The following is a 21,241-nucleotide window of genomic DNA, read 5'->3' on the forward strand; positions in this document are numbered from 1 at the left end:
GTAGCTCTTTGTCGTACATGTGGCTGCTTTTGTGTCTCTTTGTTGTACATGCTGCTGAGTTGTGGTACACTCTGCTGCGCTGTTTTGACTCCTGCGTACATGCGGCTGCACCGTCTTCTGTCCCCATTGTGTACACACTTGCTCGTCTTGTTCCCATTGTACGCCTTCACTATAGTATAATATATTCTGTTGCCTCGTCTTGTCTCAGTGTCAGTCGTCAGTCGTTCGTTGTCAGTGTTGGTTCTTCTTTATGTTGATACGAGTAAACACCCTTTCTTGGGTGAGACCCTGTTCCGTTGCAGTAAGGTTTGTACGACAAAGTGAGCCATTGTGAATTACCACTATCAATATTACTATCCACTGCTTTTTTGGTTTGTTCTATCTTTTAAGAATGTTCTCAGCATCTCAGCGTGTCCCCGCGCCACTTGCCAAATCAATAATTTAGTACCACTGCTCCTCCGTATTGATAAAATACAGAGAATTGACCAATGCAGTATCAATAAACTTAACCATGCAGCAAAACTACAACACTAATCCTGCCTGTAGGTCTTCCAGGCAGCTAAACAAAGCCCAAAGTTCCAGATTCGAACGCGTAGCACACGAACAGAAGTTTGAAATTTTCATACACACAACAGCACAGTACAGGGTAGTCAGAGCGACCCAGGAACAACTAGCACAACGGGGCGAACGTACAACGAGCAGCAAGGCTATACGACACACTCGAGCACAAGAGAACAAGGTTCCACGGACTTCCTGCCGGGACCCGAGTCACCCGACGCAAAACAATTTGAAAAATTCGAAATCAAATACAAGTTACGGCAACACATTACGCAGAGTAGACAATAACAAAGGCATTCCCACCTGAGTGGGCGCTCTCATGAGAGGCTAGGCCGTTCGTGAGACATTGGTGGGGCGGCGAGGAGAAGAGGAATACGAGCTGACGTCGACGAGCTTCAGGGTCGTGGGAAAGATTAGTTGGGCGCCAAATGTCGTCACGGGTTTGAAACCGGGAACGAACTGCCTATACGCTCCTCGCCACGCCACACACCAAAGGACTAGTGCAAATTGAGGAAGAGCTTTTTCTTCTACTTCATTTCAGTAGGCGACTGGGGAACTCATAAAGAAGAACCAACACTGACAACGAACGACTGACGACTGACACTGAGACAAGACGAGACAACAGAATATATTATAGTGAAGGCGTACAACGGGAACAAGATGAGCAAGTGTGTACACAATGGGGACAGAAGACGATGCAGCCGCATGTACGCAGGAGTCAAAACAGCGCAGCAGCGTGTACCACGACTCAGCAGCATGTACAACAAAGAGACACAAAAGCAGCCACATGTGCGACAAAGAGCTACACGTGCAACCGCATGTACTACGAAGAGACACAAGCGCAGCCACATGTACAACAGTATCATCAAGTCCTTGCATGAGTCGATGGAGGTGAAGGTCCGCATCGAGGGTGGTGTCACTGCTGCCATTAACGTAAACACACACACACACAACCTGGTGTGAGTGTAAGAGCATGAGCACACACCTGCACACAAACACACACATGCATGCTTGCACAAACACACCCATATGCACAGGTTTTTTATTTTTTTATTTTATTTATGGATTCCCCAAAGGCCGAGGCCTAAGTCGAGGGGGTCTCCGTTCATGGCTTACTGGGAATATATCTGAAAAATTATAACAATATTGAGAAGAGGAAGGGTTATAACAAATGCATACTGTAGAAATCAGCCATACCATTCTTTACTATGTTATAGAAACTCTGGAAGGAATGAAACCAGCGGGTTCGAAGCGGGTGTTGGCAAAGATAGTACGGACACGAGACACAAAGCAATGACTATTTTGGGTGGTTCTAATGTCAGTGGGGAGAGAATTCCAGGTGGCAGCGGTAACAAAAAGGAAGGTGGCACGCGAGTAGCTGTTCGCCCTGGCAGGCGGTACAAGTTGGAGAGGGCGCCGCGCGCTGGTGGAGAGACTATAGCCCAGCTCTATAAGGGCAGTGGTCTGGTGGTGGACCAGGTGATGGAGCTCCCGGAGGCACTGGATGTGTCGCCGCCATGCCAGACTGGGCCATTGCAGGTGCGCGAACAGAGATGCCTTCGGTTCAATAGCGGAGGGAAACACACCGTACTGTCTCAAGACGACTCGTGCCAATCTGGCCTGCAGACGCTCAAGCACCGCCGCTTGGGATGCGGACAGTTGGAACTGCCACAGTGGCGAGGCGTATTCAATGGTGGGTCGGACATAACCAGTATAAAGCCGGTTTGTAACTTCCGGCGTTAGGCGGCTCGACATGTGGGCAAGTAGTACCACGCGTTGGCGAAATTTGGTGGTGATTGTTTCGATGTGGCACTGGAAGTTGAGGTGGCTATCAATTTGCGCGCCAAGATGTCGGTGTGTGTCGACCGTGCGCACTTCTTCCTGGTTCATTCGCAGGTGCCCGATGTTTGGAGGGTCCGGTCCGTTGGTACGTTGGGAGAACGTCATTTGGAAGGACTTCGTGGGGTTTCGTACACGAATACACATGCATGTATGCACACACACACACACACACACACACACACACACACACACACACACACACACACACACACACACACACAACCTGGTGTGAGTGTAAGAGCGTGAGCACACACACCCACACACAAACACGCACACATGCATGCTTGCATAAACACACCCACATGCACATGTACACGCATACACATGCATGTATGCACACACACACTCAAACACACACACACACACACACACACACACATACACACACACACACACACACACACACATACACACACACACACACACACAGGCATGCACGCATATGCACACATGCATGTACACACTCACTCATGCATGCACACATGCATGGACACACTTGCGGATGCATGCACACATGCGCACACATTCATGCACACACTTACTCCCTCATGCACACCCTCGCACCCGCATGCATGCACACACGCTCACCCGCCCGCAAGCTTGTGCACACATGCATGCACATACTTACTCATGCACGCACGCGCGCATACACACACACACACACACATGCATGCACACAGTTATGATATCTGCTTCGCCCTGTTGCTTCGCTTTTGCTCTTGCGCATTACATGCCACCTTAATCAGTATCACCGACATTGAGCAAATGAATCACATGAATGGAAAGCAGTAGCACTGCGCGGCTGAGCTGGCTTGAGTATCACAGTAAGGTCACTCATCGACATGTCCAAGGCATTTGATAGAGTTGACCATCGCCAGCTTATTCAAATCCTCTTTGAGTTTGGGCTTGGTGGTGTGGTGCTGCAGTGGTTTTGTTCATACCTGTCCGAACGTCAACAGTGTGTCAAAATCAAAGACCAGATTTCAACGCCAGTTCCATGCTCCAGAGGTGTTCCTCAAGGAAGTGTACTTGTACCTCTCTTATTTGTTCTCTACATAAGTGATATAGCGTCTGTGCTTCCACATGAAGTTTGCAATCAAGAGTTTGCAGATGATATCGTTGTTGATTACTCCGACCGTGACCCTGCTGTTGTTTGTGCTGTGCTCACGACAGCAGTCACCAATCTTTCGTCCTGGCTTGAGGACAAAGGTTTGCTATTGAACTCAGCTAAGACTCAAGTGATGTTTATTCGTCCCAGAGGTTTGTTTGACGCTGCTCCGTCACTCGTCACCTGCAACAACAGTGTTCTGCAAGTCACACACGTGGCAAAATACCTCGGTGTGTTGATTGATGACCAGCTAACTTGGGCACCCCACATCGAGTTTCTGGCGAAAAAATTGGCGGCGACCACTGGACAGCTTTGGAGGCATGGCCGGGCCTTGTCACTGAAAGCACGTCGAATGTGGTATATGTCTATGATACTATCTCATCTCTGTTACGCCTCTAATTGCTTCTTTCCTGCGCTTTCACGGTCTCTGCTAAATTGCCTTGTAAAACTGCATAAGTCTGGTATTCGTGCTGTGTTTCAGGCTCCCCGGCGCACTGCAACAGCTCCCTTGCTTGCTAAGTTATCCATGCCATCACTTCACCAAGTCCTTTTACAGAAGCTGCTTGTATTTGTTTTCCGGTCTATACACGGATCTGCAAGCTCTCTCTTTCAAGATTATTTTGTATTACTTGCCCAGCCTCAGATACCACTTGCTGATCGTATAGTCACCCGTGGGCAGCTGCATAATTTACTTCGCATCCCATTCCTACCCAATCCTGCTGGGAGATGTTCTATCCAATTTCTGGGCAGCACCACATGGAACTCTCTACCTGATGCTACCCGCTCTCTAACAAACCTTGTTCATTTCAAAAAATCTCTTTCAGATCTTGATCTCACTTCACTCCATTAGCTATTGACACACGAGTACGTTCTGTCCCCTGTCCATCATCAATATTATCTACATGTACAACCACAACACACATAAAATACACTGCTGCATGGTATTTTTATAATTGCCCTGCTGACGGTCATGACATCTTATCATATTAATCTATCATACTATTATATTTTTCATCATAGCCTAGGAGCTGTGGCATCATTTATGATCCACAGCAAGAAGGCAGCAATGCCTGTACCTATGGTGAAGTAAAATAAAGGTAACATAACATAACATAACATCTCACCAAGGCAAGAATTGGGGGCATTCAAGGCTTGGTCTAATACCTAGCCTGTTGGAAACCGGCTTGAGTTTTCTAAGATTGCAATGACAACGTGCAGTCGTGTGCAGGGCCACCCAACAGGCGTTCGTGGGTTCAGGAAAGCTATAAACGTGTTGCTAGGCAACAGTAAAAGCGCTTGGCGCGTATCACCCTGCTCATGCAATGCAACGCGCACGTTCCTGTAGGGCATCATGTTACCCTTTTGCTGCTTGGTACCACATTACCCGTCACTGGAATCAGACTCATGCCCCCGGATACCTTTCGACCAATTTGTGCTTAATTTGACTGGGTTGTGCTGGTAGCATAATATGGTTTATGGGGGGCAGTGGGGAGCGAAAGCACCATCTGGCCTGTTCACGAAACCGTTGTATTATTATGTACACTGCATCAAACCTATAGACACAAAAAGGTGACTGTACAAGAACTATTTCTCTTCTATTATCCTTGTGTTTATTTTGACCTCTGTCATTCCCTAAAACTTAAAAAAATCGATGCACGCAAATTTGTGTGTGAGGTGCATGCGTTGGTACAGTGAGGGCCGCATCCTACCAGTCTGAAGAGCTTTACAGAAAACACGAGCTTTCTAAAGTCTGAAGAAATGTTTAATAGTATCTGCTTGGATGACGTCTACACCATAACTTGTGTTTAATTACAGCATTCCAGGCATATGTAAAGGTCCTTGGTTTAAGTCCTGGTGTTCTCTTCACCTATTTTCGCTATTTAGTCCCTAAAACTGATCAATATCTTGATATTTACCTTACATTTTTTACTCCAGCTGAACCACAAACTAATATAACAGCAAGGATAAATGATCAAGCTCCAAAACATTCAGGTTCTGTATCAGTAGGGCATAATGAAGTTTTAAATCTAACATGCAATGTCCGTGGGAAAGCCACATATCAATGGAAAAAAGGATCTGCTAACATTGGAACATCGGAGCATTATAGTTATCCCGATTTTTCCCCAAGCACAACAGTAGCACCTCAAGTGACAATTTCATGTCATGGGACCAATATCGATATTGACAGTAGTATACAGGAAAGAATGAGCTCTGCATCCATCACAGTGGACCAGAAACTAAGTAAGTATCCGACCTGTTTGTATTTTGTGTTTTTATTTCACTGATTCCCCAGAATCAATATAAATGACGGCTTTGAGCAGCAAAGCCAAGTTAGCCCACGCATGCACGTGTTTTGTCACGGGTTCGTCACGCGGCATATGAATAAAAAATATTTTTTCCGAAAACGGTGGATGAAAAAATAAATCTTGCGTGGCCGCTTTGCCCTGCCTCGTGTCAGCAAAGCAACTTCCTTGTCAATAATTTCTGTCATCCAGTTAGGCTGTGTTTACATGAGAAATTTCAACCCGGGTCGAGTTCAGCCCGGGTTGAAAGTCTGTACGATAGACAAAAGAGGTGAGCGTTTACATGAAGACAGTTGACCCGGGTCAAATACTGATATGCCGCCAAAAGTCCACTTCTACAGTCCTGTATGGTCACGTGAATCCGTTCGCGCGAAATTTGCATCTGCAGTGCCGTTCAAACCTGGCGCGAGATACGCACAGAAGTACGTTTGTACGATTTTCTTGACCCGGGTTGATTTCAACCCGGGGCGAAATTTCAACCCGGGTCAAGCGCAATGCGTCATGTAAACGTGCAATTCATTTTATGCACATGGCGGGTTGAAATCTGACCCGGGTCGAACTCAACCCGGGTTGAAACGCCTCATGTAAACACCGCCTTAGTCAAAGTGACTCAAGGTCGTGTTTTCTCCGTTTTCTCCTTTGAATTAAGTGACTCAAGGTCGTGCTTTCTCCGTTTTCTCCTTTGTCTCTCCGCCAAGTAATATAGAATGCTTAGTATGCTGAGAAAGTACACAGATACCGTGAATAGATGCCTGTGATTGATTGGGGAGCACTGCCACGGGTTGGCATATCTAGTGCTTTTACCCGTACTACAGCGGAAGTTTCACCCGTAAAATTGCCCGATCGGCTTGAATTTTGGATTATTCCTATGGAGGTGTGTGGAAAACCGTTCCAAATACCTCATGAAAACCATTTCTTCAATTTGCATAGGTTGTTTAACAAAATCCTTTAGCTAGAAACCAAATCCTATACCGTATTTCCTTGAACACCCATATTCAAAACTACAAAAAGGGTACGGCCCTGAAAAAAGGTTCTACGTCCCAATGTACGTGCTGTATGTGTAGAGTTCACATACAATGTGCACTGTTGAACCTTCGTTCTCCAAGTACACTGTAGGCTAGTGCATCTTCATTTCTTTTCGTGTTGCACTGGAGAGATTATCATGGTGAAGGAACTTGAGGCGCGACTAGCAAGTTAGTTGCATGTTCAGCAGCAGCAGTCCATCATGGCGACGGGGATGAAGTGGAGGAGCTCCAAGAAACGTCGACGCTGAAAATTTTGGATGCAATTTTATAAAGAACGCCGCAAGTTTTGTTCTCTTTCTGCATTCGTTCCTTTCACAGTGTCCACTTTCTCCTAGACAGGTTTTCCGATCTGAGTTCTTGGTTTTGTAGATTTGACAATCCTTACTGCGTCTAACGTTTCGTCCGTTTACTTTGTCCGCATACTATTGTCTTTTTGGGTGGTCGATAAAATAACTCGTCTTGCTCTTCGTTATGTTGTGAGGTCATCATCATGGGGTGTTCGATTTGTTCCCTTCTTCAGATCGCCTTTGAGTCCTTTGTCCGAAGCGAGAGCAGCACTAGCTGCATGTTAAGGAGCATGAAGTCGTAGCTGAAGGTCATCTCGTAGCTATGAAATTGCGTCTAAATTGTGAACTGCTCTGCACTTGTGTACAAATAACCCCCAGTTCAAAGAAACTGGCGGCGCTTATTCAAGGGTGGCTGGTAATCAAGGGGCGACGGGTGTTCAAGGAAATACGGTATATAGGATTTGCTAGTGACAGTTTAAGTGATAAGTGGTGCTCTTGAGACCCAACCTTCCTCTGCCTACTGAAGCTCAATGAAGAGGGGTGAATTCCCCGAAACACTAGAGAGGTTCTGCACAACGAAAGTTCGAACGAAGTTTCGCGGCCAGCCTTGCGAAAATGTGTACTAATTTTCGCACGAACTTTGTGTTCTGCACATTTTCGTGGTTTGCACGCGCCAAGTGCACGTACACTATGACCCGATCTCACGAAACTTCCTACGAAAGTTCATTTCCCGTTCAATGCAAGTTTCGCGTCCAAAGTTGCGAAAGTTCGTCCGAAGTTTCTCACTTCGTGACGTAGAGCAAAAGTTCGTACACATTTTCGTTTTGCATAACCTCTCTATTGTGTATTGAACAGGGAGTGGCACTTTCTTGCAGGTTTGCCGAATCGAAGGTTTGATGAGCTCCTCCAGTGCACCGGATGGCAGTCATAAATCATTTACTTGTCAAGTCAATTCGGCGGAAAAGTGCGAGCTCTGGTGTGGGGAGCGAACACCTTTTCTAACCAAAAGGACAATGATTTTTTTGGGGGGAGGGGAAGCAGGGGCATTATAGCTACTTCCTCCGGAAACGAAAACTTCCTGACTTTTTCACATGGGTTTTCAAGGAGTCACTGTGTTCAAAAAAACTGTTCTATTGGAAGAGCAACACTTGAACACATTCAATGAACAAGTGTATAATGTATGTGTGGCTACAACTTCCCGACTCTGTGAAGACTTCTGCATCATTGAAAGAATTTAAAGTGAATCTGAGGGCCTGCTGATGACTGCGTGCACCATAATAAAAAAACTAATCAATATAGCTTTTCGGCTGTTTCCTTTTCATGTATATAATCTTCTCCTTCTTTTGGCTATCATGGCTGGCTATTACCCACATCTTCCCGTTTTGGCTGCCATCGGAAGCCATAAGATGTTGAATAAATAAATAAATGTATACAAGATCGATTGATGGGAATATAGTCTCAGTCTGAGTCGCCATTGCTCAATTCATCACCGCTGGAACCAACCAAAGTGGTAGGTCGATCGACGCATTCTCACATGTCACGGAGCACCTTCTTCGTGTCCCTGATGATCTTGCTGCTACTAGTACATGATTGACACCAGTGCCTTCCCTAGCATCTAGGTGGAGACCGCGTTGGCGCTGGTACTCCTTATCGCCTCCTCTCGAGGATGCCTCGGAACGACGCATACAGGCAAAGCCAAACATTTTCTCATTTTCTCCGCGGGGTAGTCGTCCCATCACTTCATGGCTGCTGCAAAGAGATCTCACCTCCTTTGCAACCAAGGAGACATCGGAGTGGAGGCAGCTGAAAAAAGCGAGATCATCCATGTTGAGGTACGTGCTCCGCAGTGGCTGAAGAACAACTTCGATTTTGAAGTTTTTAGTCGTGCTCTCCTGCGCGGTGTCACATCTTTGGGTTTTGGAATTTTGACATCTTACCGACCTGTTCGCACATTGGCTGGTGTTTCTGGGGATAACGCAGATTTCAAAATGCTTGCTGCTATCCCTTTGACACTTGTCCTGCTCCTTGGTGCCATTATCCTACTCTTTCTCATTCTGAAACAAAAACTGACAGCGCTGAGCCTTTGATGGCAATGTGCCTTGTGGGCAAAAATGCAAAAGATCTTCGCTTCGCTTGGCTTACAGCACGAGATCCTTCCCTTGCGATGACTGTCGACTTTCCAGAATATGAGTAATGCCTTCCTATGGTTCGGAATGTCATCTGTTGGTGTTACATACCAACAGAACCAGAGACAGAGAGTGACAGAACAGCAGAGAAAATTAGTGGAAAAAAGTCACGAAGTGTTTTTTCCGGAGGAAGTATTATTTATTCCAAAAAAGTATCCGCAATTTGTAGATATGGAAGATTATTCACCAACGTTGGTCATCTTGGCAGAAATTCAATCGATGGATATAATGCAATTAGCCAAGGAGTAATATTGTCGGCAGCAGACTTTTAAGCATGTATGTGTTGTAGTACGTTATTTTGTGTACGTCGTGAGGACGTGGTGTTGGTGCATGCACGTGTTGCTGTGGTGTGAAAAGCAGTCTTCGTCTTGAGTTCGTCATGTGTAGTTGTGTTTCCATAGTCGTCTTGCAATAAACAGGCTTTCCAATGTAGTTATCTTGTCATCCATTGTATAAGTGTGGAGATGGCACGGGCCTGGGAGCAGGTGGAGAAAGGCATTCACAACGTATAAACTTATGCCACAAGCCCAACTAATCCCCAGACTTCTGCTGCCAAATCGCCAATTGAATTTTCAGAGAAGAGAAAGGTGCCAAACCTGATGCGGTGTGCATGATGTCTAGTGTGGCTGTCACAGGAACATTTGGTTGGAAGCGTTGTTTGAAAACATCCATATTGCAATCAGTACTGGCCAATATCTGGCCAGCTTCATCACCTAGATAAACTGGCGCTGGCTTTTGCTATGAGCGAAGTTTACGAATGCTACATGTAGCATTAAGGTATTATGACGTTGGATTGGGTTTCAAGCTGCCAGCTAATTCTGCTCGTCATCGCCATAAATCGTGGCCATCCTTGCGGTGAATTGATCTGATGTGGAAGCACACTTGTTGAGCCTTCAGATCCTTCCACCACTCTATTCTGCGTGTATTCCAACTTACAATATTGTTCACACTTGGAACACGATGCACATGTATCTAGCGTGCACATTCTTTTAAGAATGTGCACGCTAAAATGACTATTCTTTGGTGCACTGCAAACTAATCTAAAACTGTTGTAATGTTATAATATCCATATAAAACCGCTCTGTGAGCGGTTCTGAAAAACCTTTACTGGTACTGCCCCGTCGTAAAAGTAAGAAATTAGAACTGGTCCATTGTCCTCCCAAATGCGAACTGATCCACCTAAATCGCGAATGACGGGACCCGAACGCACCAGTAGCACGAGGTCGGGAGGGCACAGGACAGCAATTATCATAGGGTAACACCACCTACCGCTAGTACAGTACATGGCCTTTGGTCCGGACCAACGTCCCCATCTGCGTCCACAGGTAGGAACCTCGTGCTACTGGTGCGTTCGGGTCCCGTCATTCATGATTTAGGTGGATCAGTTCGCATTTGGGAGGACAATGGACCAGTTCTAATTTCTTACTTTTACGACGGGGCAGTACCAGTAAAGGTTTTTCAGAACCGCTCACAGAGCGGTTTTATATGGATAATTTCAGTTCTTTTTCCGTTCCCTCCCCACCCCAACCCCGAAGATAAACATGATGACCACGCGCGATGTACTGTATGTAGCCATGAGACTGCAATAAAACACTGATACATACCAGCCTTCCCCGCCTCGCTACCCCGCACACAGATACACAAACATGCATATGCACACGGCACACACACGTGGCCACGCACACATACGCACATGCACACGGCACACACACGTGGCCACGCACACATACGCACATGCGCACGACACAAACAGGAAATTCTTCATATATAATGCCATGCAAAGCAGTGGCCACCGTACTTGAGGAAGTCAGTTGTGAAACAAAAATAATTCAACTACAGCGTGTAGACAAGCTGACGGCCAAAGCACAACATAGCAAACATGACATTTGCCCAAGGATTGCAGTTTGCAGACCACGCCATGGAAGCAGCGAATACAGAATGTAATATCATACAAAGTGACAAGAAAGGAAGTGGCCATCATACACCAGAAACTTGCAGAAAGTCACACATCCAACAGATAGAGAAGTGAACAGCAATCTGATACAGCCCAGACAGGACAAAGCTGACCTGATACTCGTCCCAGGATCGCAAGTGGCAAATCCTTTTCAATGCATAACATGCACGTGTACGTTAGACGCATGGACAACATCTGACCGTGTCGCCAGCATACAATGTCATCACATGTTTACCCCACAAGTTACACACATGCACAGTAGAAGCACAATGAAAGCAATGGAAAAGTACGATGTGGTTGCTGAAGCATCTTCACACTTCAAATTCAGACTTCAATGTGGTCGTCACGGGATGATATACCTGCAAGATACAAGTGATGAAGAAAGAAAGCAGAAGGTCGTGAGGTAGGCTATGAGTAGTCCTTTCCCAAAGATGCCATAGTTTTTCGCAACTTATGCTTTTCGCAACCGTGCCAAAACAAGTGCTAGTTGCTGAAATCGCATCCATATTTTCAGAAAAAGCTCAAAAGTTGCCAACATCGCAACTCAAAATTGGAGAGTTCTTGTGCAAAACCTACAAAACAGGGAGCAGAAATAGCAGAAATGCAGCGATGCTGCGACAGCAAACTCGTACACCCCTTCCTGCTGTGAACCACCATTTTACACAGTGCCAGTAGCCTGTTGCATGTATCCTACATGTACATGTACATCATTACAGTGCACGGAAAAGGGAATGCACATAATTATCGTAACTACCGTTGATCTACTGTTTCTCAGAAATGAGCCTGAAGGCAGGCGAGAAATGAGCGAGCACGAGTATGTATTTGTCCAACAATGCAACATGTAGTCGGTGACTTGATCTTTCGACCCCATACCATGGGGCCAATTGCGCCAAGGTTGCGGAGAAATTGCGAAATAGTTCCGAAAAATGAAGAAAGTTGTGAAAGTTGCGATTTCTTCCTAAACACCGAAAAGTTCCGAAAAAAGTGGCGAGCATCTTTGGGAAAGGGCTAGCTATGAGACACCACAAACGGGTCACCTACATGTATGTTCAGGGCTAGTGCACTCACACGCAGAATTGTCATAATCGAGCATTTCCCAAACTGAGAAGTGCAATGAAATCCACTTGCCTGCACAGGAGCAATTTTGCAATATTATGATGCGCAATTCGACACGATCTGCGATGCTGCGTGCGATGTGCCCTGCTGTCATGATGGTGACAGTCACCGCGGTATGTTTTGTCAACGTCGCCCTTGCACTCTTCTGTCAAGTCCAAAGTGCTCACATACTTGGCAATGTCTTTGCAGTGATTAACTTTTATCCTAGTTATGTCACGGGTAACTTTAATGAAGTACCCGCAGGCCGTGTCGATCCGCACATCGTCCACTCTCTCATATACTTGGCCTGCTTTGTCTGTGTATCCATTTCATGTGCGATCCACAAAATCGACTAGACAGTGGGTGCAATACGCTCTCTATCTGAAGACGTTCTTCTGGCGACATCTCGCCATGTACTTGGCCTGCTTTGCCTGTGTATCCATTTTCATGTGCGATCAACAAAATCTCAATGCACTACAGAGACTAGACAGTGGGTGCAATACGCTCTCTATCTGAAGACGTGAACCATTAAATTTGTTGGAAAAGTTATACGTACACCTGAAACGTAATGAAGTACAGGAATAGAGAGAGTGACTACAATACGCTCTCGACCTGATATAGTGATAACGTGTTAGAAGGTAACAGGTCTACAGTCCCACCGTACCCTTCCGACACGACTGTAGACCATTAAATTTTTTTGAGAAGTTATACGTACACCTTAAACGTAATGAAGTACAGGAATAGAGAGAGTGACTACAATACGCTCTCGACCTGATAACGTGAGTACAAGACACTCTCCACCTGATAACGTGTTAGTAGAAGGTAACTGGCAACATATCAATGGGTTGCCTTACCGTGGTCTAGAGGAAACGTCTTCGCAGCAATATTTTCCCTCCAGCGCATTCAGTCGCCGACGCGACATCGTTTACTGGGCCGTTCCAGTTGCGGAAGACATTCGATTCATCGGGCCAATTCAGCAACAGGGCCGTGGACACACAGGGGGCAGAGGAGAGACATTGTTAGTGGACAAGAAATATGCAGTGGCAAGTGGCGAGTGCCGCATGGATGTCAAGTTGTCATGCACAATTCAGCTATTACTTACGGTCCAGCTAGTCCTGCCATTGCTCGCTCGTCCTGGTTCCTCCTCGTTCGTCTTCCTGCACGTCTGCACTTCTCCTTCCCCACCGTTGGCTTTGCGGTACGGGGGTGGCGGAAGGAATTCCCACCATGTATTCATGTACATGAAGTCCCACCATGTCTCCATGTACATGTCCACGGCCACGTCAGCAGTTTGTATAGTACCGGAAGGAGTTCCCACGATGTCTCCAAAGGCCTAGAGCGGACGTCTTTGCAGCAATTCTTTTCACCCTGCACATTCACTCCGCCGACACGACATCGTCGACAGCGTTTACGGGGCCGTCCCAGGTGCAAAAGGTCCACGTCAGTAGTTCTCAACTATTTCGCGTACGGGATAGTCGCCGCGACAGCGTTTAAGGGGTCGTTCCAGGTGCAAAAGGCATCCATCAATGGCACTTTGCAGTACGGGGTACGGAAAGGGGCCTCCTCGTTCGACTTCGTCGACTTCTGCATGCAGTTCTCCTTCCCGTCGACCGAAAGGGGTCTCCTCGCAGTTGTCCTTGCCGTCAGGTCCACGTCATGCAGTTCTCAACTATTTCGCGTACGGGATAGTCGTCTTTGTCGTACGCGGCATCGGCGTTTACCGAGTGGCATTGGCACAAAGCAGACCGTTGACGGGGTCACGTGTCAAAAAAGTATCAACAACGTGTCGACTAAGTGTCGACCACGTGTATAGCGGTACACTCAGCGGTACACTAATTCTCGTGCCATTCTCGTGTCACAAAACTGGAACATCGAGTACCAGTATGGAAAGGCTTCAGACAGGAAGCCTTTCCAATTATGTCAATCCAGAGTAATTCAGGGTAAACAAAATCATTGGTTTAAGGCTTCTCACAAGGAAGTGATTTAAAATAAATTAGTGCTGAGTCAGGTAGCATTTTCTTCCGGTATCGGGTTCGGGTAGCACAGGTACCCGATCGAGTTATGTTTCCATGGTAACACCACAATGCACCTACACACTGGGTAGACATGCGGAGTGTTACATGTACTAGTACCCGTGTACTGTAACATGACGTCATCTGCGACTTCGGGTTTTCGGGTACTACTCTGTACCTGTCTACCCGAGGTCCTCACGTTTAGCACGGGTACCCGACTACCCGTGCACACCCCTACAATAAATGTAGACAAATACTTCAATCAATGCTTTCCTATCATCTTGATACAAGCAGACACACACAAAATGAGATGGTGAGACTACGGTGGCAACTGTCGAAGGTGGATATTCAGGGTCAATAATTTAGGGGTAGATTCCCCGAAAAACTGTAAGTTGGACAGAAATGGTGCATCTGCTCGGTGATTGTAATCAATAGTCTCTTATGGCATGATCAAGGCTCTCTTTTTCTTTTTCTTTTTTTATTTAGGCCGGCCTATTATCAGTGGAGATACCAACGTGTATATTGACTTCGTGGAAGGCATGGCTGTTACTCCATTTTCTATATGTATATCGTTCAATGTTCATCCACAGCCCGTGGCAACGGACGTTGCCTGGGCGGTTCCAAGATCAATAACGTTTCAGACTAGCTTCAAAATGATATCAGGATGCTTTGAAAGTAAAGTAACGATCGATGCTACTAGCATCCGCGAGGCATCTGGAACATATAATGTAACAGTTATGACCATGGGAGGAACAACCACATACAGCGTCACTGTCGAAGTGCGATGTAAGTATATTCCAAACTATCATCATAACACTAAACCATCATATGTGGGGTTAATGCAGTTAACCCTTGTTAGCGCTCATCACAGACTCCCACTGCTCATTTCCTCATGTTCCTTATACATAGGCATGTCCTTTTTTACCTTTGGCACCTGCATACATATGCAATGTATGCACTGCCGTACACGTCTGCAGGTGCACACTTCACTAACCGGGCAACCCGATACGCTTCCTACATGCAGCGTGCAGCACGCAGTTACCATATAAGGTACACAGGGCTGTGCGCCTGTCCCGGCTCCAGGTCACACTTACAGCTCAGCACGCATGCAGGTAAAGGTCTCACAGAACTGTGCACCTGTCCTGGCTCCGGTTTGCACTTACAGCTCAGCGATCAGAAATGATTTTTTTCTATTACAGCAGTTTGGAGAGCTCAAACTGTTTAGTTGTTGTTTTCTGCTTCTTGCTCCGCAGTAGTGGTTGGCTTGTGAATTCTTTTTGCCTTTTTCCGGTTTTCACCGCCGTCTTTGTGTGCTGCGCCAGCACGACTACCAAAAATGTCACGACCAGGAACACGTAGCCAGCCATATTCCCAACCCTTGGGCCCTGCTGCCTCTCCTGCTCCAAAGCGTCGGGCTCCCGGCTCCCGCCGCTCGCGGGTCCCAGCAAGTCACATTAGTGGTTCCGCGCCGGTGCCGACGATCGTCGAGCCTGGCATTTCAACCGTGACAGTTCAAAAAACAGGATTCCTTGCAGGCTCTGGTACGAGCCGAGGTGCAATCCGCCGTCACCACTGCCACGGCCACATGCTCCATCGCGGTTCCTGCCGTCCCAGGCTCCAGTCCACAGTCTTAGTCTCCGTCCATCACCTCCTCCGCCTCTTTTCCATCGTCTTACGCTCCCACCAGCTCCTCTTCTCTCCCGCTCCAACGCTTACTGTTTACTTCAAAGTTACTTTGTTGTTGTTGACGACGACGACGACGACGACGAACAGACTCAACACAAACTAACTCATCCTCTGCGTCCCGGGTTTCGGCACCACATTGTTACGGAATCACAGCCATTCCGTTCCCCGGGACGTAGGACACAAAGGACAAGACTTGTTTGTTTTACATTATATTATTGACATTACGGAAACTACACTCAAAGGGAAGAACAAGAAGACTGACAAAAACTCTCAACTACAAAATTGTGCATGCTCATATCACACATGCACGCGACTAGACGAGACAGTTTGGGGAATGCCATCACACAGGAAAACAACACATCCTTTAACAACACCGCTAGGCAATCATCAGACAACTGATACTCGGATCTAGCCAGCAGTATGCTTATAAACCCATAGGGCCACACGTATAAACAAGTTTAGCGCCAAATCTGGAGTAAGGTATGGGGAGACAACTGGCGCCGGCCAAGGCGCGACAGTAGAAGTGCCGGATGGTGGCGGACAACAGGCAGGGGCGAGTATGAAAGCGCGGACAGAGGCGATCGAGAGGCAGTGTACAGCAGATGGGTGGAGGTGCCAGGAGGATGGCGGGCAATGGGCCAGTGAGATTGCTAGGGGATCTTTGGGTGACGGGCAGGCGGGAGCAGAGTGGCATAGCCAACAACAGGGGAGTGTGTTATTTTAATAACACAATCCCCTGTTGCCAATTAAAATAATTGATATTGGGGTGCTCAGGCAAAGTGCAGTACAGTACTTGGTCAGTTCATTTGATAGGTGTGAAATTTGCGAGGCGGAACTTGTTCTCATGCCTGCATTTCGAGATCATCTCAGACCGCTTGTTGACCAGGACCTTCTTCGGTGTCGTCAGGATGTGGAATCTTTCTGTGACATAGATCGCATTTTTTTACTCACATCTGTATGATCGGCTCTTCTCCCGCACCTTCCATGTGATGTTCAATGGCCTCCCTTCGCTCTTCAGCTCCCATATGTGCTTTGCGAGCTCAGTGCTGTTTTTTTATTTTTCATGACGCATGGAAGTGAGGTGGATGGCGTCACGGGCTTTGAAAGGTGTCTCTGAGAGACCGATGTAAATCTTGCTGGGAGATTCGGCAGTGGCCTCGTACACTATCTCCTTGGTCTGGCACTCTCCGCGCAGCGGACAGGACTTCTTGCTTCTGCAGTTGCATGAATTGGTTTGCTCTGGCTCTCGCAGGTTACTCTTGTTGTGGCTGCTGATCACTGCTCCCATGTTGGGCATGCAGCTGTAGCTCACTTTCAGGGTGTTACGATTGAAAATCTTCCTGAGCTTGGATGTTTTCGGGAAGTGCTTAGAGACTAGGCTAAGGAACCTACCAGCGGCGTTTGTACTGATGTTCTTGGAGTAAGGGGGTTGAACGATATGACCTTCCGGCTGCGGTTCTTCCTGCCTCTCTGCTCATGTGCCTCGGGCTGAAAGCTCAGCACTTCATTATGTCCACTGGCCTTTAATGCGCTCTGGTACACGGGGGCTGCGTGGTTGAATTCCTCGGCGTCGCTTGATATAGTGGATAGACGCTTGGTGATAGCAGCAGGGATGTTGTTGGTGATTCCAGGCGGGTGGTTTGAATTCTTTATTCTCGCGATGGCACCATCGCCAATAAGAGATAAATTGATGAGAAGGTGAGATTGTGGGTTAAACAGTTGGAAAGTGATTTACATCACTGTGAACTTTACAAGTATGGGAGAGGGTGAGCGCTGGTTGGACTGCTTGCTGACGTAGAGCGGGTTGTCATTTGGCTTTCGTAAGGGTTGTAATTTCCCTGATTAAAGGTTCATCGTGACATCCAAGAAATCCTGTACCTTCAAGTTTGCTTCGATGATAATTCTTAGGTCTAAGCGCTCCAAACTTCCGTCAGCTTTCTTCTGAGGCGGTCTGCAGCCTGTGGGCTGGTGTCCTTGAGAGCGGCCAGTCCATCGTCTCTATAGAGGACGATAGCGGATCTATCGACGAGGCTTGAGAGCTGGTTGAGAAGAACGGCACCCACAAGTTCCCACTTCTCGCCACCATCGTAACTTCCCATTGTTACATCAAACATGTCACCCTTGTCCTTCATCCAGGGGAAGCCATCATGGAATAGAAGCGATTTATGGGCATGAAGGATGATGTCCATTTAACGCAGCTCGATTGTGGTGAATCGCTCCGCGAATGCTAAAGCCTCACGGAGGAACTGCTCGTCAATTGACGGGTAGAATTCTACCACGTCAAAGCATAGGAACGTGTGGCGCTGTTTGTCGGGTATCTCCTTGAATCACTCGATCACTGACATGGTGTTCCTCCATTGGTTCATGGCCTTTTGGCAACGCACAGCAGCCACGATCTCCTCCAGTATAGCCTTGCTCACCACACCCACTTCCGGCTTGGCTGGGTTAATGAGTCTGCAGGGCAGCGCTCTAACGAAGTTGTTTTTTGATGATCTTTCAGTGTTATAAATGCTTCTGACTCAGCCAGTACATCCATCCTCTTGTGAAGATCTAGACCCGCAACGATCTCCCTCGCCTCGCTGTTGACTTCATCATACGCATTCTCAGGCGCGATCTTGTAGTTTTGGTATAACGTCTTGGAGGCTGTCTGATACTTGGCGGAAGCTGACCGTTTCAGCCACGCGAATGAGGTCCTCTACAAAGGCCTTAAGTTCATCAACTTGCGGAGGACATGTCCTGCTCTTGAAGCCGAAGCGATCCTCGCCATCGAGGCAGAACAAGGCGACCCACCTCATACGCTTGATGACTTGCTCAATCCTGTCAATCAGACATTTCCAGTACTTCTTGGATGACGGTAGAGGGATGTTCTTCAGGGAATAGCCCAGTTCTATTGGAATTGAAGCGTCCATAGCTAACTTGCAGTGTAGGGGTAGAGTGCTCGTCAGAAGGTCTATATAGGTGCAGAGAAGAGGAAGGAGAAGAAGTCTGCTGTTATGTTGCATCTATTGTCCAAGCCTGCTTGTCGTGAACAGTATGACAATTCTTGGTTTAGTGTTGTCTGCTGTGCAAATATGTAAAGGAATTTCCCCCCGCTCCCCGCCACACAACCACTCTCCGACTCATCCACGCGGGCAAGAGGACGACACAGTTTCTTGAATAAGATCTCTTGGAATAAATAACTAACTGGTGGGCGGGAGAACGGGGGAGAAAAGACAAAGAAATAATAAACAACCAACAGTTATAAAACAGAGAAAAGGGCGAACACATCGAAACGACCAATCAGTGACTAATACGTACAGAACACATGACCAAGACCAAGACAACCAGACCACGGACGAATCACACACGACTCTCATTCCCAGACCAAACTAGCACTGCGCATGTACAGCATTCACTTGACAGTCACTCTCACACAGACGGAAGCACATCCTCACACTCTGACAACGCGTACTCTTGCATGCACCACATACCATAAACATCGCACATCACACCATACTCGCGCGTACACCTAGACCATAATACATCAGACACTGGACTCCACAAGACAAGAACCAAATACAACGACATGCGTAAATCATAGTCGTAACATAAATTCGTAACATAGCCCTCTCCTTTGCGGAGAGTCGACCTCGACTCTCGACTCAGGGAAAATAAAGAACAGGCAGAACAAAAATGACAAACATCAGAGGAAAGAAACAAGGGGAAACACAACCAAACGATAAGACAACGGAATGCTGTTGCCAGAGATGTGTGATCCGATTTGGAATAGGAAGCCTTCACGGAAGCAGAATCTTGGGAAATCGGCGTCTTGGTCAGTCGGTTGTTGTTGTTGGTGCGCCAAGCAGGGCAAAAAAAAAAGAAACACAGGTACAGCAGCATCTGATCAGTACAAGGTGAGGATAGCAGGAACAAAACAAACAACTGGTCACCAATACGCAAATAATATTATAGAGAAAAAACCACAGGGATTGAACCTGAAAAACCACAGGGATTGAACCTGAAAAACACGGAACTACATCCGCTTCGCAAATCATAACACCCGCAAGGCAAACCGACACAACAAAACACAGGATCCCTGCAGACCACCAGGCAGACCGTGGCTCACCATGATCAGACGCCCACCCAAACGAACTAGAGAGACCCACATGCCGAAACACAATTACTACAAAACCATACGCTCACAAAAAAAATTCAACCTGGATCCGAAACGAGAATCCCACAAACCATCACAGGAATACGTGTGTGGCAACTTCAAAACCGAACCAAGCTTACACTAAACTAGTACAACAACGACATCCCGTTCCGGGAGCGACTCACCGGATAAGAGGCTTGCTTGTAGTGCAGCGCGAGGGTGAATCAGCCTGATGAACGACCACTGTCTCCCAACATGTACCACCAAAGCATGGCGGGGCGAAGTCGAGTAGCATCATGCCGTCGGTGTCCAGTAGAGTATCCACAACAAGCAACGCGTAGCCAAACTTTGACGAAGAGAAAGGAATAAAAATAATAAAGTCGCCAAGCGTCGACAAAGAAAAAGGAAAAAACGAAGGGGCAACGGCGAGCACAAACTGAAACCACGGTTCAAACGATATCGATCTCAGGGTCATGGGTTCGAGCCCCACGTTGGGCGCCAATGTAAAGGAATTTCCCCCCGCTCCCCGCCACACAACCACTCTCCGACTCATCCACGCGGGCAAGAGGACGACACAGTTTCTTGAATAAGATCTCTTGGAATAAATAACTAACTGGTGGGCGGGAGAACGGGGGAGAAAAGACAAAGAAATAATAAACAACCAACAGTTATAAAACAGAGAAAAGGGCGAACACATCGAAACGACCAATCAGGGACTAATACGTACAGAACACATGACCAAGACCAAGACAACCAGACCACGGACGAATCACACACGACACTCATTCCCAGACCAAACTAGCACTGCGCATGTACAGCATTCACTTGACAGTCACTCTCACACAGACGGAAGCACATCCTCACACTCTGACAACGCGTACTCTTGCATGCACCACATACCATAAACATCGCACATCACACCATACTCGCGCGTACACCTAGACCATAATACATCAGACACTGGACTCCACAAGACAAGAACCAAATACAACGACATGCGTAAATCATAGTCGTAACATAAATTCGTAACATAGCCCTCTCCTTTGCGGAGAG

General features: G+C 47.1%; 1 protein-coding gene and 1 long non-coding RNA gene across 2 annotated transcripts in view; one reads left to right on the forward strand and one right to left on the reverse strand.

The window, feature by feature from the left end:
- Window positions 1-21,241, forward strand: part of LOC135819162 (uncharacterized) — a gene marked incomplete at its 5' end in the record, with an annotated part of 333,212 nt that overhangs the window by 184,537 nt on the left and 127,434 nt on the right. Inside the window, 2 exon segments of the mRNA XM_065332321.1 lie at window positions 5,444-5,749; window positions 14,857-15,156. Of these exon segments, the coding sequence (XP_065188393.1) occupies window positions 5,444-5,749; window positions 14,857-15,156 (606 nt within the window).
- Window positions 11,076-14,270, reverse strand: LOC135819160 (uncharacterized). The gene is made up of 2 exons (XR_010553873.1): window positions 13,213-14,270; window positions 11,076-11,622 (listed from the first exon to the last, which is right to left on the reverse strand). It is a non-coding gene; the product is annotated as an uncharacterized LOC135819160 (long non-coding RNA).

Source organism: Sycon ciliatum, chromosome 6, assembly GCF_964019385.1.
Source record: "Sycon ciliatum chromosome 6, ocSycCili1.1, whole genome shotgun sequence".
Taxonomy (NCBI): Eukaryota; Metazoa; Porifera; class Calcarea; order Leucosolenida; family Sycettidae; genus Sycon; species Sycon ciliatum.